The sequence below is a fragment of the Carcharhinus amblyrhynchos genome, chromosome 30 (genome assembly GCF_965287045.1).
Source record: "Carcharhinus amblyrhynchos chromosome 30, sCarAmb.v2.hapA, whole genome shotgun sequence".
In the NCBI taxonomy this organism is placed as follows: domain Eukaryota; kingdom Metazoa; phylum Chordata; class Chondrichthyes; order Carcharhiniformes; family Carcharhinidae; genus Carcharhinus; species Carcharhinus amblyrhynchos.
Genome location: NC_137353.1, coordinates 21,538,831 through 21,550,089, shown reverse-complemented (window position 1 = coordinate 21,550,089; position 11,259 = coordinate 21,538,831). Strand labels below are relative to the sequence as shown.

At 50.6% G+C, this 11,259-nt stretch overlaps 1 protein-coding gene across 1 annotated transcript in view; it reads right to left on the bottom strand.

Moving 5' to 3' along the window:
• Window positions 1-625: 625 nt before the first annotated feature.
• The window catches only part of arhgef19 (Rho guanine nucleotide exchange factor (GEF) 19), a 103,667-nt gene continuing 93,033 nt past the window's right edge, over window positions 626-11,259 (bottom strand). The window contains exons 13-16 of the mRNA XM_080215165.1: window positions 9,597-9,755; window positions 6,968-7,050; window positions 4,631-4,735; window positions 626-2,545 (exon numbers count right to left, since the gene is read on the bottom strand). Coding sequence (XP_080071291.1) covers window positions 2,388-2,545; window positions 4,631-4,735; window positions 6,968-7,050; window positions 9,597-9,755 — 505 coding nt within the window. The 3' untranslated portion in view covers window positions 626-2,387. The remainder of the gene's footprint in view (window positions 2,546-4,630; window positions 4,736-6,967; window positions 7,051-9,596; window positions 9,756-11,259) is intronic.

The window sequence follows — 11,259 nt, the reverse complement described above, 5'->3', positions numbered from 1 at the left end:
GTCCCAACCGGTTACAGAGTCCATTCCCCCACCCCCCGGGAAATCATGACTGAACCAGTTGGGGTTTTAACAACCCTATTGCATCACATTTTCCAGAGCCACATTTATTTCATTCAATGGCCCCCCCCCCCCCCCATCTTGGCCATGGTGAGAATTGATGTCAAGGTTTCCACAGGGGTACCGTAACCTCCATGGGAACGCTACCCTTGGCTATGGTGACATGGCAAGGTCACAGTAAGGAGTCTCACAACATCAGGTTAAAGTCCAACAGGTTTATTTGGGAGCAAACGCCACTGCCAGAGGCTGGCAGGGGCCAGTGTGCGGCAGAAGAGGCCGGAAGAGAAATGTCTGGAGGTTCCCACTGACAAGATCAGAATGTCACTGCCATCACATTGAGGGACTGAGTCCTTGCTTTGTGCTCTCTGCCTTTGTCTCTCCCACCCATTCGGTTAGTCCCTGGCTGAGACCGTGTCGGAATTCTGGAAGCTTCCGTTTGGAAATGAGGCCAAGGGATTGGTGATTCCACACCCATCTTAAAAGAAACTTCTTTTTTCTCTCTGGGTCTGGTAGCTGGTGATCGGGGCAATGCTGGGGTGGGGGGAGGGCAGTAAGGCGGTGGGGGAACAGTAAGGCGGTGGGGGCGGGGGAGGAACCTGAAGGGAGTACATTCTGGCCTCTTCTGCCCGCACACTGGCACCAACCACCCTCTGGCACCTTGCCATATCACCATAGCCAAGGGTAGCGTTCCCATGGAGGTTACGGTACTGCTGTAGAAACCTAGATATCAATTCTCACCATGGTCAAGAAGTGGGGGGGGGTGCCATTGAATGAAATAAATGTGGCTCTGGAAAATGTGATGCATTGGCATGTTAAAACCCCAACTGATTCATTCATGATTTCCTGGGGTGGGGGAATGGACTCTGCAACTGGTTAGGCCTGTTTTATTCACACAGGAAACTGGTGGCTGAGACAGTTGCTGAGTTCGATGCGGCAGAGAGTTCAACTGTTGTGTCAGAGGGGCAGGGATTACACACAGAGGCAACCACAGGAACACTTGTGTCAGGTTTGCCCTGTCATGATGTTCAGTATGACTAGGAGCATTCAGTCCCACTCACTCTGAACCGCTAACTCAGCCCTTGCCCAGCTAAACATTTGACTGTTTGGAGATTCGGACCGGAATTCTCCCACTGGAATTGTAGTGGGCAGGTGGCAGAGAATGTGAAACCCCATTGATGGGCCAAGTGGGAATTTCCAGCTTATAGACCGGCACGGCTGGAGAATTCCGCCCTTGTTATTTAGTGGGTGTTAAGTGAGGGGGATGTGTGCGGGGTTGGGGGAGGGGAGGGGCTGCGTTTCCAAAGCCCCACTGTCCGTGAACAGCTTTCAGACTGTGTAGGATTTGCTTTTACCCAGCAGAACGCAGAGAACCCCCAACCACACACCCTGAGCGTCAAACAGAGCCACCAGTTGTTGGAGTGGAGTGGGAGGGGAGGACGAGAGACAGAGGATAGGGTGACACAGTGTTAGTTCTGCTGCCTCACAGCGCCAGGATCCCGGGCTCAATTCTAGCCTCGGGTCACTGTCTGTGTGGAGTCTGCACATTCTCCCCATCTCTGCGTGGGTTTCCTCCGGGTGTTCTGGTTTCTTCCCACAGTCCAAAGATGTGCGGGTTAAGTGGATTAGCCATAGTAAATTGCCCCTTAGCATCCGTGGGACTAGCTAGGGTAAATGCATGGGGTTGTGGGAGTAGGGGCAGGGTGGGAGTGTAGTCGGTGCAGATTCCATGGGCCGAATGGCCTCCTTTTGCACTGGTGGATTCTATGATCACATCATCCCTTCTACTCTGTGGGCAATCATTTTTGAATCGTTGCCACTAAGTGAGAAATGGATCGATGCTGGGACTGTCCTGCTTGGGCACAGCGAGGATGAAAGTGAGGGCTTGACTGTGTCCGAGAGAGCGAAATAGTCCCCCCTACCCTGCCCTGCCTCAATTTCTGCTGCTTGAGATCCTCCCCCCTACCCTCCGCCCCCATAACCCTGAGCTACAGGCCTTGTGGATCAGATCCAAAAGGGAACTGGACCTTTTGTCAGTCACAGCTATTAAGCAGCCCCTGGGACACTGGGCCCTGTGGCCTTTTCCTTCCAGCCCACTGGGCTTATGGACAATTTATGGTGTCTTCTTGAAAGCTGGGGTGTAATCAAACCTGTGACATGCCGTAACATTCCCACCCGCGCCAAAGATTAAGCTTGTTCTCCGGAGGAGACATCGCGTATGTCATTCGTGGACTCCACAGTGGGGAACTCGAACCTCGTTTCCCCCCATTAAATCCGGGATGCGTTCAATGTCCGCGCTCCACACGTTCTCTCCAACGCAGCCCAGCCTCTGGTTACTGACATTCCTCCTGGAGTTTCTGTGTGGCGTGTTTAATCCGATTCTTCTCCCGTAGATTCCGTATCCTGGCGTTCTTGTTTGTTATCTCTTCCACGTGACTGTCCGGAAACCATCCTCGCTCTCCGTCCGACAATCGGAATCCCTCGATCCAGCCTGGAATGAGATTCGGAAAGTCGGTGAGGGGAACAGCAACAGGTCATTTATTTCACACAAACCCTCCTGTTCAGGTACACTGAGGAAGAAATTAGCAATGGCCAATGCACCTAACCCACACGCCTTTCTGACTGTGGGAGGAAACCAGAGCACCTGGAGGAAACCCACGCAGACACGAGGAGAATGTGCAGACTCCGCAGACAGTGACCCAAGGCCAGGAATCGAACTGGGGGTCCCTGGCGCTGTGAGGCAGCAGAAAAACCTCCGGATCTTCTCCCGGTTTCAGTTCCTATGAGGCACGGGGCGGGATAATCTCGGATAGAGGAAGAGAGATTTCTTCACTTCAGAGGGTAAGGAATGTCTGGAATGTTTTATCCCGGAAGGCTGTGGGTGCTGCTTGTTGAATATATTTAAGGCTGGGATAGACAGGAGACTCGGAATGAGGGGATATGGAGAGCAGGCAGGAATGTGGAGTTGAAGCTACAGGTAGGTCACGATCATACTAAACAGTGGAGCAGATTCAGGGATCTGGCCAAATGGCCCATGGGTCCCGAGATCTACTCCTGCTCCAATTTCTTGGGGAGATTTTCCCCATTTCCCCATCCTGCCAGCCACGAGAATTGTAGCGGGCACATGGAGCCCTTTATTACAAGTGATACTGTTTCAGAATCACCGAATCACGGGATTGTTACAGGCTGAAGGAGGCCATTTGGCCCATCATGATTGCACCAGCTCTCCAAATCAGCCTCTTCTGAGCGCCCCCCCCCTCCCCCGTGCCCCTGCACATCGTTTCTATTCAAGTAATCATCTAATTCTCTCCTGAATGCCTCAGTTGAAACCTGCCTTCACCACACTGGCAGGATGGATGGCAAAACTGGTTATGCCCATTGGTCATGGCAAAATTCTCCCTCAGTGTACCCGTACAGGCACTGGAGTGTGGCAACTAAGGGATTTTCACAATAACTTAATTGCAGTGTCAATGCAAGCCTACTTGGGACTAATAAATAAACTTTACTTTGACTTTACTGTATGGTGGCACAGTGGTTAGCAGGAACACGGGTTCAATTCCCACCTGGGTCACTGCCTGTATGGAGTTTGCACATTCTCCCCGTGTCTGCATGGGTTTCCTCCGGGTATTCCGGTTTCCTCCCACAGTCTGAAAGATGTGCTGGTTAGGTTGCTAAATTCTCTCTCAGTGTACCCGAACAGGCACCAGAGTGGGGCGACAAGGGGATTTTCACAGTGACTACATTGCGGTGTTAATGTACACGTTCTTGTGACATGAATAAATATACTTTAAACTTGCAGTCAGGTGTATTTCAGACCCTAACCATTCACAAAAGCTTTCTCTCACATCACATTTGCTTCTTTTGCAAATCATTTTAAATCTGTGTCCTCTCATTCTCAATCCCTTTACCATCGGGAACAGTTTCTCCCCGTCTACTCTGTCCAATCCCTTCATTGCAGCATTACATTATCAGGATTGGCTGGAGACACTTGGATTGAATTCCCTGGTATAGGGAATTGAAGGAGGATTTAATGGAGGTGTGTGAAATGTTAAAAAGATTGGATAAGGGAGACACAGAGAGATTATTCCCTTTTGCTGAGGGATTCCAGGCCCAGGGAATTTTCTGGCCACGCTCACATCAAGGCAGAAATTCCCACTTGAGGTCGAAGGAACTTTGCATGATTCCCCCGCTTCCCCTCCCCCCCCCACAACCTCCCCATCCCCCCCACCCATTAAAATTCCCGTGAGAGACAGGATGGGAACATTTTCCCCCATAATGTCCATGAGGAGGGAGGTCAGGAAGCATTTTCTCACACTAAGAGTAACAGAAATGTGGAACTTTTGCCTCTCTGAAATCTGTGACTGCTGGAGGGGTGTTCAGGACTCTCTGGGAAAGGTTATTGAAGGTCGAGGATTTCAAAGGATATGCAGCAAAGGTAGAACGATGGAAATATAGACCCGTTATGATCGAATTGATCGGAGGAGCAGGCCCGAGGGGCTGAATGGCCTCCCTTTTGCCCCTGAGCATCCCCAGGGACCCCCTGATGCTGCGGTCTCTCAGGCAATGTTTCTCTCACCGTCTTTAGTTCTGGTCTTCACTTCAAGGACATCAGCTTTTTCCAGTGCCAGCTCATCAGCTTCCTGGGGCTTGTATGTCTTGACGCACTGAACCTGCGGAATGTCTGTATCGGAAAGGGGAAAGGTCAGCTGCTGGTCAGGTGGTTCATGGTGTCAATTCTTATTAATTACGTTGTTATACTTTAGTAGCAATGACATTGTCAATCAGGTGATGAGTGTTTGTACATCTCGAATTGGGGATAGCTGGGACACTGGGCCGGAGGGGGATAATGTTGATTGTCAATTAGGTCAATAAACTCTCTCCAACAAAAGAGCTGCATCTTAGTTTTATCTTCACTAACTGGTGTGGATCTGATTGACACATAGTTCACAAGTAGGCTTACATTAACACTGCAATGAAGTTACCTTGGAAGTCCCCTAATCACCACACTACAGCGCCTGTTCGGGTACACTGAGGGAGAATTTAGCATGCTCAATCCACCTGACCAGCACGTCTTTCAGACTGTGGGAGGAAACCAGGGTCTGCACTTTCTCCCATGCAGACATGGGGAGAATGTGCAAACTCCACACAGACAGTAACCCAAGCTGGGAATCGAACCCGGGTCTCTGGCGCTGTGAGGCAGCAGAGCTAACCGTTGGGTTAGGTGGATTGGTCATGCTAAATTGAGCCTCAGTGTCGGGGGTGGGGGAGGGTAATCATGGGGTAAATGTGTGGGGTTACGGTGATGGGACCTTGGTGGGTTCGTGGTCGGTGCAAGTTTGATGGGCCGAATGGCCTCCTAATGTACTGTAGGGAATGTTTAATATGTAAACGCTGAGCCGTGTGGCGCAGTCCCATTCCCTGGTCTGGATCGAGTGGCCGGCTTCAGTCACGGGCAGCAACTGACACAAAGCGTTAGAGTCCAGGGTACCTGGGTTAGGGAGCAAGCGAATCAGCCATGGCCATAAATTCTATTCTACGGTGGGACAGCGGAAATAATTCCCACTCATATAGCACCTTCCACAACCTCAGCGTGTCTCTCAGTGTCTGGGAGGTAATGGAATACTTTTAATGTGTCAACGCAGTTGTGATGTAGGGAAGACAACAGCGAAGGTATGCATAGCAAGATCCCAAAAGCAGCCATTCAAAATGACCCGATGATCTGTTCTGGCGACGTTGCTTGACAAATAGATACTGGCCGGGACAGTGTCGAGGACTCCCCAGCACTTCGTATCTGTCACATTCAACTGAGAAAGCAAACCAGGCTTCATTCAAACACCTCACCTGAAACACAGTGTTTCCGATAGTGCGGCATTCCCTCTGCACTGCTCTGGGAATGTCAGGCTGGATTTTGTGCTCAAGTTTCCAGAGTGGGATTGAGACCATGAGGTTCAGGCTCAGCGAGGAGAAGGAAAGCAATAGAGAATTTCGAGAGCCGCATGGGGAGGGGGTGGGGGGTGGGGAGGGGGGGGTACAGCCATCGGGTGGAGGGGGAGGCGAGGGGTGTCTGATGCCTACCCATCACCGTGACACGTTTAGCAGCAGCACAAACTCCACTCGGTGCTCAGTGGGGTCACTTAGCTATCCGACTGAAGGGCACCACCTGCATTTGACTAGCACCGGAATCGGCTGTTGTTGCTACTGCGTGGGGAGACTGCAAGGTAAACCCAAGCGAGGTCCAAGTGGGTTCCTGAGGTTTGGGGCAGGGGGGAGGGGAGGGGATCCTTCTTAGTGGCAACTCCATGGTTCAGTGAGGACCCTCCCCCAGTGCCAATGACCGCCCCTGTGGCAACAGTCCCCGATTGGACTGGCAACACTTGAGGGGTGCAGGTGGTGGGAGCGGGAATGTGGGGGGGGGTGGTATCCATCATCAATTGGATGGTGGTCGCGACAGTCTGTTAATTGGCCTGACTCGGTGACAAGTCTCCCACTTCAACATCAGTTTTCCTCAAACGTCTGAAGCAGCTTAACATATTCCGCTATGTTAAAGCTGGTCTATTAACGCTGTTATTCGCTTCTTCTGTGGACTGGGTCTGTCCCCGGACCACCCGACAGGACGAGGCAGCTTTAGGGATTGATTAAAACCACCTCCTTTAAAACCAACCACCCCTGAGAAGCACATTGGTACCTTTTATTATATTCAAGGCGCTATATAAATGCAAGTTGTTGTTGAAGTTGGGCCACCAGCAGAGAATCTCAATGCTGGGTCACTCTCACCTCGAGAGGAGTTATCCCTACCGTGCCACTCGCAATATTCCTTTCATTAATCACTGGCAGTGTTTTAGGGATATCCCGGTTAGCACAGCATGCTGCCATTGATAGAACCAATCCCGTGTACACAGTGTGAAATTCTCACCGTCCTTCTCCAGCTCCGTATATTCCCTGTCGATCTCTTTGTCCGCAAGAAGCATGGCTGTGATCCAACGCTGCTTCTCACTCCTGGGGAAAGATCAGAAAAATACAATGGAATCTGTACGTGAACAGGATTGGGTACATGAGCTCTGTATATCTGTATGTATTATGGGTGGCTCGGTGGCACAGTGGGTTAGCACTGCTGCCTCACAGCACCAGGGACCCGGGTTCGATTCCAGCCTTGGGTCACTGTCTGTTCAGAGTCTGCACATTCTCCCCGTGTCTGTGTGGGTTTCCTCCACAATCCGAAAGACTTGCTGGTTAGGCACATTGACCATGGTAAATGCGCAGGATAGTGGGGATAGGATGGGTGGGCCTGGGTATGATACTCTTTTGGAGGCTCAATGGGCTAAATGGCCTCCTCCTGCACTGTTGGGGCTCTATGTTTATGTATATGAGCAGGACTGAGTACATGGGTTGTGTATATCCACCAATCCAGTATACATGGTTCACTGCATATCCACCAATCCAGTATAGGTTTGAGTGACCGGTTGGGATCCATGTAGTCGGAAGGGGTGGGGAGGGGGAGTGGGGGCGGGGGGAGTGGGAGGGTGCTGATAACATTATTTGTTTATCCTGTTTCGAGACTGAGTTTAAACTTCCTCCAGACGTCTCCTGCTCCTGTTTCAGACGACAGCTGTAAAGCTTCCCCATCCCCTTTCCCCTGGAGTCTGTCTCCGTCTCCCCCTTTCATCTTCTATCATCGAAACCCTACAGTGCAGAAAGAGGCCCTTCAGCCCATCAAGTCTGCACCGACCACAATCCCACCCAGGCCCTACCCCCATATCCCTACATACTTTACCCGCTAATCCCTCTAACCTAAGCATCTCAGGACACTAAGGGGCAATTTTTAGCATGGCCAATCAAACTAACTTGCATATTTTTGGACTGTGGGTGGAAACTCCACACAGACACGAGGAGAATGTGCAAACTCCACACAGACAGTGACCCAAGCCAGGAATCGAACCCAGGTCCCTAGAGCTGTGAAGCAGCAGTGCTAACCACTGTGCTACCGTGCCACCCATGAACCTTCTGAAACATTTTTCTTTACAGCCTTTCCCTTGTCTTGACGTTATGGCCTCGTAACAGGTTCCCATCGGACAGGTTGCTGGTTATTCAGCCCATTAGAGACCCTCTCTGTGACTGGAACAGCTGCTCAATGGTCAATGTTTTTTATTCATCCGAGGGACATGGGCGTCGCTGGCTGGGCCAACGCTTATTGCCCATCCCCCTAGTTGCCCTTGAACTGAGTGGCTTGCTTGACCATTTCAGAGGGCAGTTGAGAGTCAACTACATTGGAGTCACATGTAGGCCAGACCAGGTAAGGACAGCAGATTTCCTTCCCCAAAGGACATTGGTGAACCAGATAGGTTTTTCCGACAAAGGTCATGAATAGATTCTTAATTCCAGATTTTATTTAAAAAGTCCCACTTCTACCATCTGCTGTGAGGGGATTTGAACCTGGGTCCCCAGAACATCCACTGAGTTTCTGGATTAATAATCTAGCGATAATATCACCAGGCCATCAAATGTTACTTTGTCTTTTCCCTTGATGGATTTATGGAGTTTGGTGCCACCTGCTGGTCTGCTGGATGCACCACCCAGAATGATGATGAGCCTCTTGAGACTTGCTATTCCCTCTGGTGTAACTCTTGCATTGAGTCATGTGAGCTGACTTCAACCCCAGGGCAGCTGTGGGCCCTTGGTGCGAGTGGAACATAGGGCAGCACGGTGGCACAGTGGTTAAAGGTGGCATGGTGGCACAGTGGTTAACACTGCTGCCTCACAGCATCAGGGACCTGGGTTCGATTCCCGGCTTGGGTCACTGTGTTGGCTTTCTCCCCATGTCTGTGTGGGTTTCCTCTGGGTGCTCCAGTTTCCTCCCACAGTTCAAAGACGTGTGGGTTAGGTGGGTTGGCCATGATGAGTTGCTCCTTAGCCTGGGTAAGGTCCTCTGTCAGAGAGTTTGTGCAGACTCGATGAGCCAAATAGCCCCCTTCTGTCGGGATTCTACGCCTGCAGTTTTTCAATTAGCCCAAGTTATTTCATAGAATTATAGAATCCTACAGTGCAGAAGACCATTCAGCCCATCGAGTCTGCATCGACCACAATCCCATCCAGTTCCTCTCCCTGAAACCCCACGCATTTATTCTAGCTAGTCCCCCTGACATTAAGGGTTAATTTATCACGGCCAATCCACCTAACCTGCAGATCTTTGGACTGTGGGAGGAAACTGGAGCACCCGGAGGAAACCCACACAGACACGGGGAGAATGTGCAGACTCCACACAGACAGTGACCTGAGGCTGGTATTGAACCCGGGTCCCTGGCGATGCGAGGCAGCAGTGCTAATGACGGCGCCGTCCTTTTTTAAAGGAAAGGAAACTTCATAGAATTATGGAATCCTGCTGTGCAGAAGGAGGCCATTCGGCCCATTGAGTCTACATAAAATAAAAGACCTCTATGCTGCCGGGACCCACACGAGTGCCAGATGTTACAGTGGCGCTGCCCATTACACAGCCCTGGCAGGCAGCACTCAATCATTGCTCGGTAACACGGTGCTGGATCACTCACTCGGTGCGGGCTCGGAGGAGGATCTGCTGCTTCACTCGATCCTTCTCGAGTAGTTGCAAGTGGAAGACGTGCCCCGGGATCCCGTGCACCTTCATATTCAGGTCCTTTGCTCGGAGCTGATGGGTCTCGGCGTGTACAAACACAGCAAACTTCCCTGTACTGAGAGAGAGAGAGACACACACAGAGTTAGAGTCTGCAACCACATTGTAAACAGCCTCTTCACTTCAATCTGCCAAGATCAGGAAGAAGTAAATACAACACCCTCCGCACTTAGAGAGTGTCAGACCACAAAATAGCTAGCCCAAGGAGCAGTTGAAATAGAGACCGTTGCATCCTCCGAGGAAAATACAGAGCTGTGGGAAGAGAGCAGAACAGCAAGATTGGTTTGGTGTTGTGCCAGCAAAGAGCTAGCATTGGCTAGAAGGGCTGAATGGCCTTTGGTTGAAAGATTGGAATTCGGGGAATTGCAGTTTTCATCATAGAATCGCTTCATTGCAGGAGGAGGCCATTCAGCCCATCAAGTGTGTACTGGCCACAATCCCATAACCACACACATTTATCCACTAATGCCCCTGACACTAAGAGGCAATTTTTGTATGGCCAATCCACCTAACCAGCACATTCCTGGACCGTGGGAGGAAACTGGAGCACCCACAGGAAACCCACGCAGACACAGGGAGAATGTGCAAACAGACAGTGACCCAAGCCGGGAATCGAACCCGGTCCCTGGCGCAGTACTAACCACTGTACCATCCCTGTTTCCGCTAATGCGGTTTGTAAAACAGAAAGGCTTGCATTGCCACTGTGCCTTTGATAACCTTAAGATGAACGAAAGTGCTTTACAGTGAGTTACTGACTTCTGTAATATAGTTACAGTTGTATTGTAGGAAATGCAGCAACAAACCTGCCCTGAGCAGAATTCCACAAACAGCACGGTGATGGAGACGATATCTGTTTTTACAATGTCAAATGTGGGATAAAGAATGCCCAGGGTCCTGGCAATAACTGCTCATAAACCTCTACAGTACAGAAGGAGGCCATTCAGCCCATCGAGTGCACACTGACCCTCTGACAGATCATTTCACCCAAGCCCACTCCTGCCTTTTCCCCATAACCCCATGTATTGTCCCCACTAACCCCCCCCCAACCTACACATCTTGAGACACATTCTGCTTTGTAATAATATTCTGACATTCTTTGCTCTTATCTTTCTTTATAACAATACCACAGGATCTTTTGTATCTGCCTGAAGAACATTTTACTTTGTCCTGAGGCGCGCCTAATTATCCCATAACTGACAAAATGGATCCCAAACCAAACAGTGAATTATGAAACCAGTTAGCGATCCTTTCCTTGATAATTTAGTCGTTTATTTGGGGCAGCACGGTGACACAGCGGTTAGCACGGCTGCCTCACAGCGCCAGGGAGCCAGGTTCGATTCCCGGCTTGGGACACTGTCTGTATGGAGTTTGCACATTCTCCCCATGTCTGCATGGGTTTCCTCTGGGTGCTCAGGTTTCCTCCCACAGTCCAAAGATGTGTGGGTTAAGTAGATTGACCATGCTAAATTGCACCTTAGTGACAGGGGGTTAGTAGGGTAAATAAGTAGGGTTATGGGGATAAGGCCTGGGTGGGATTGTTATTGGTGCAGCGTCGATGGGCC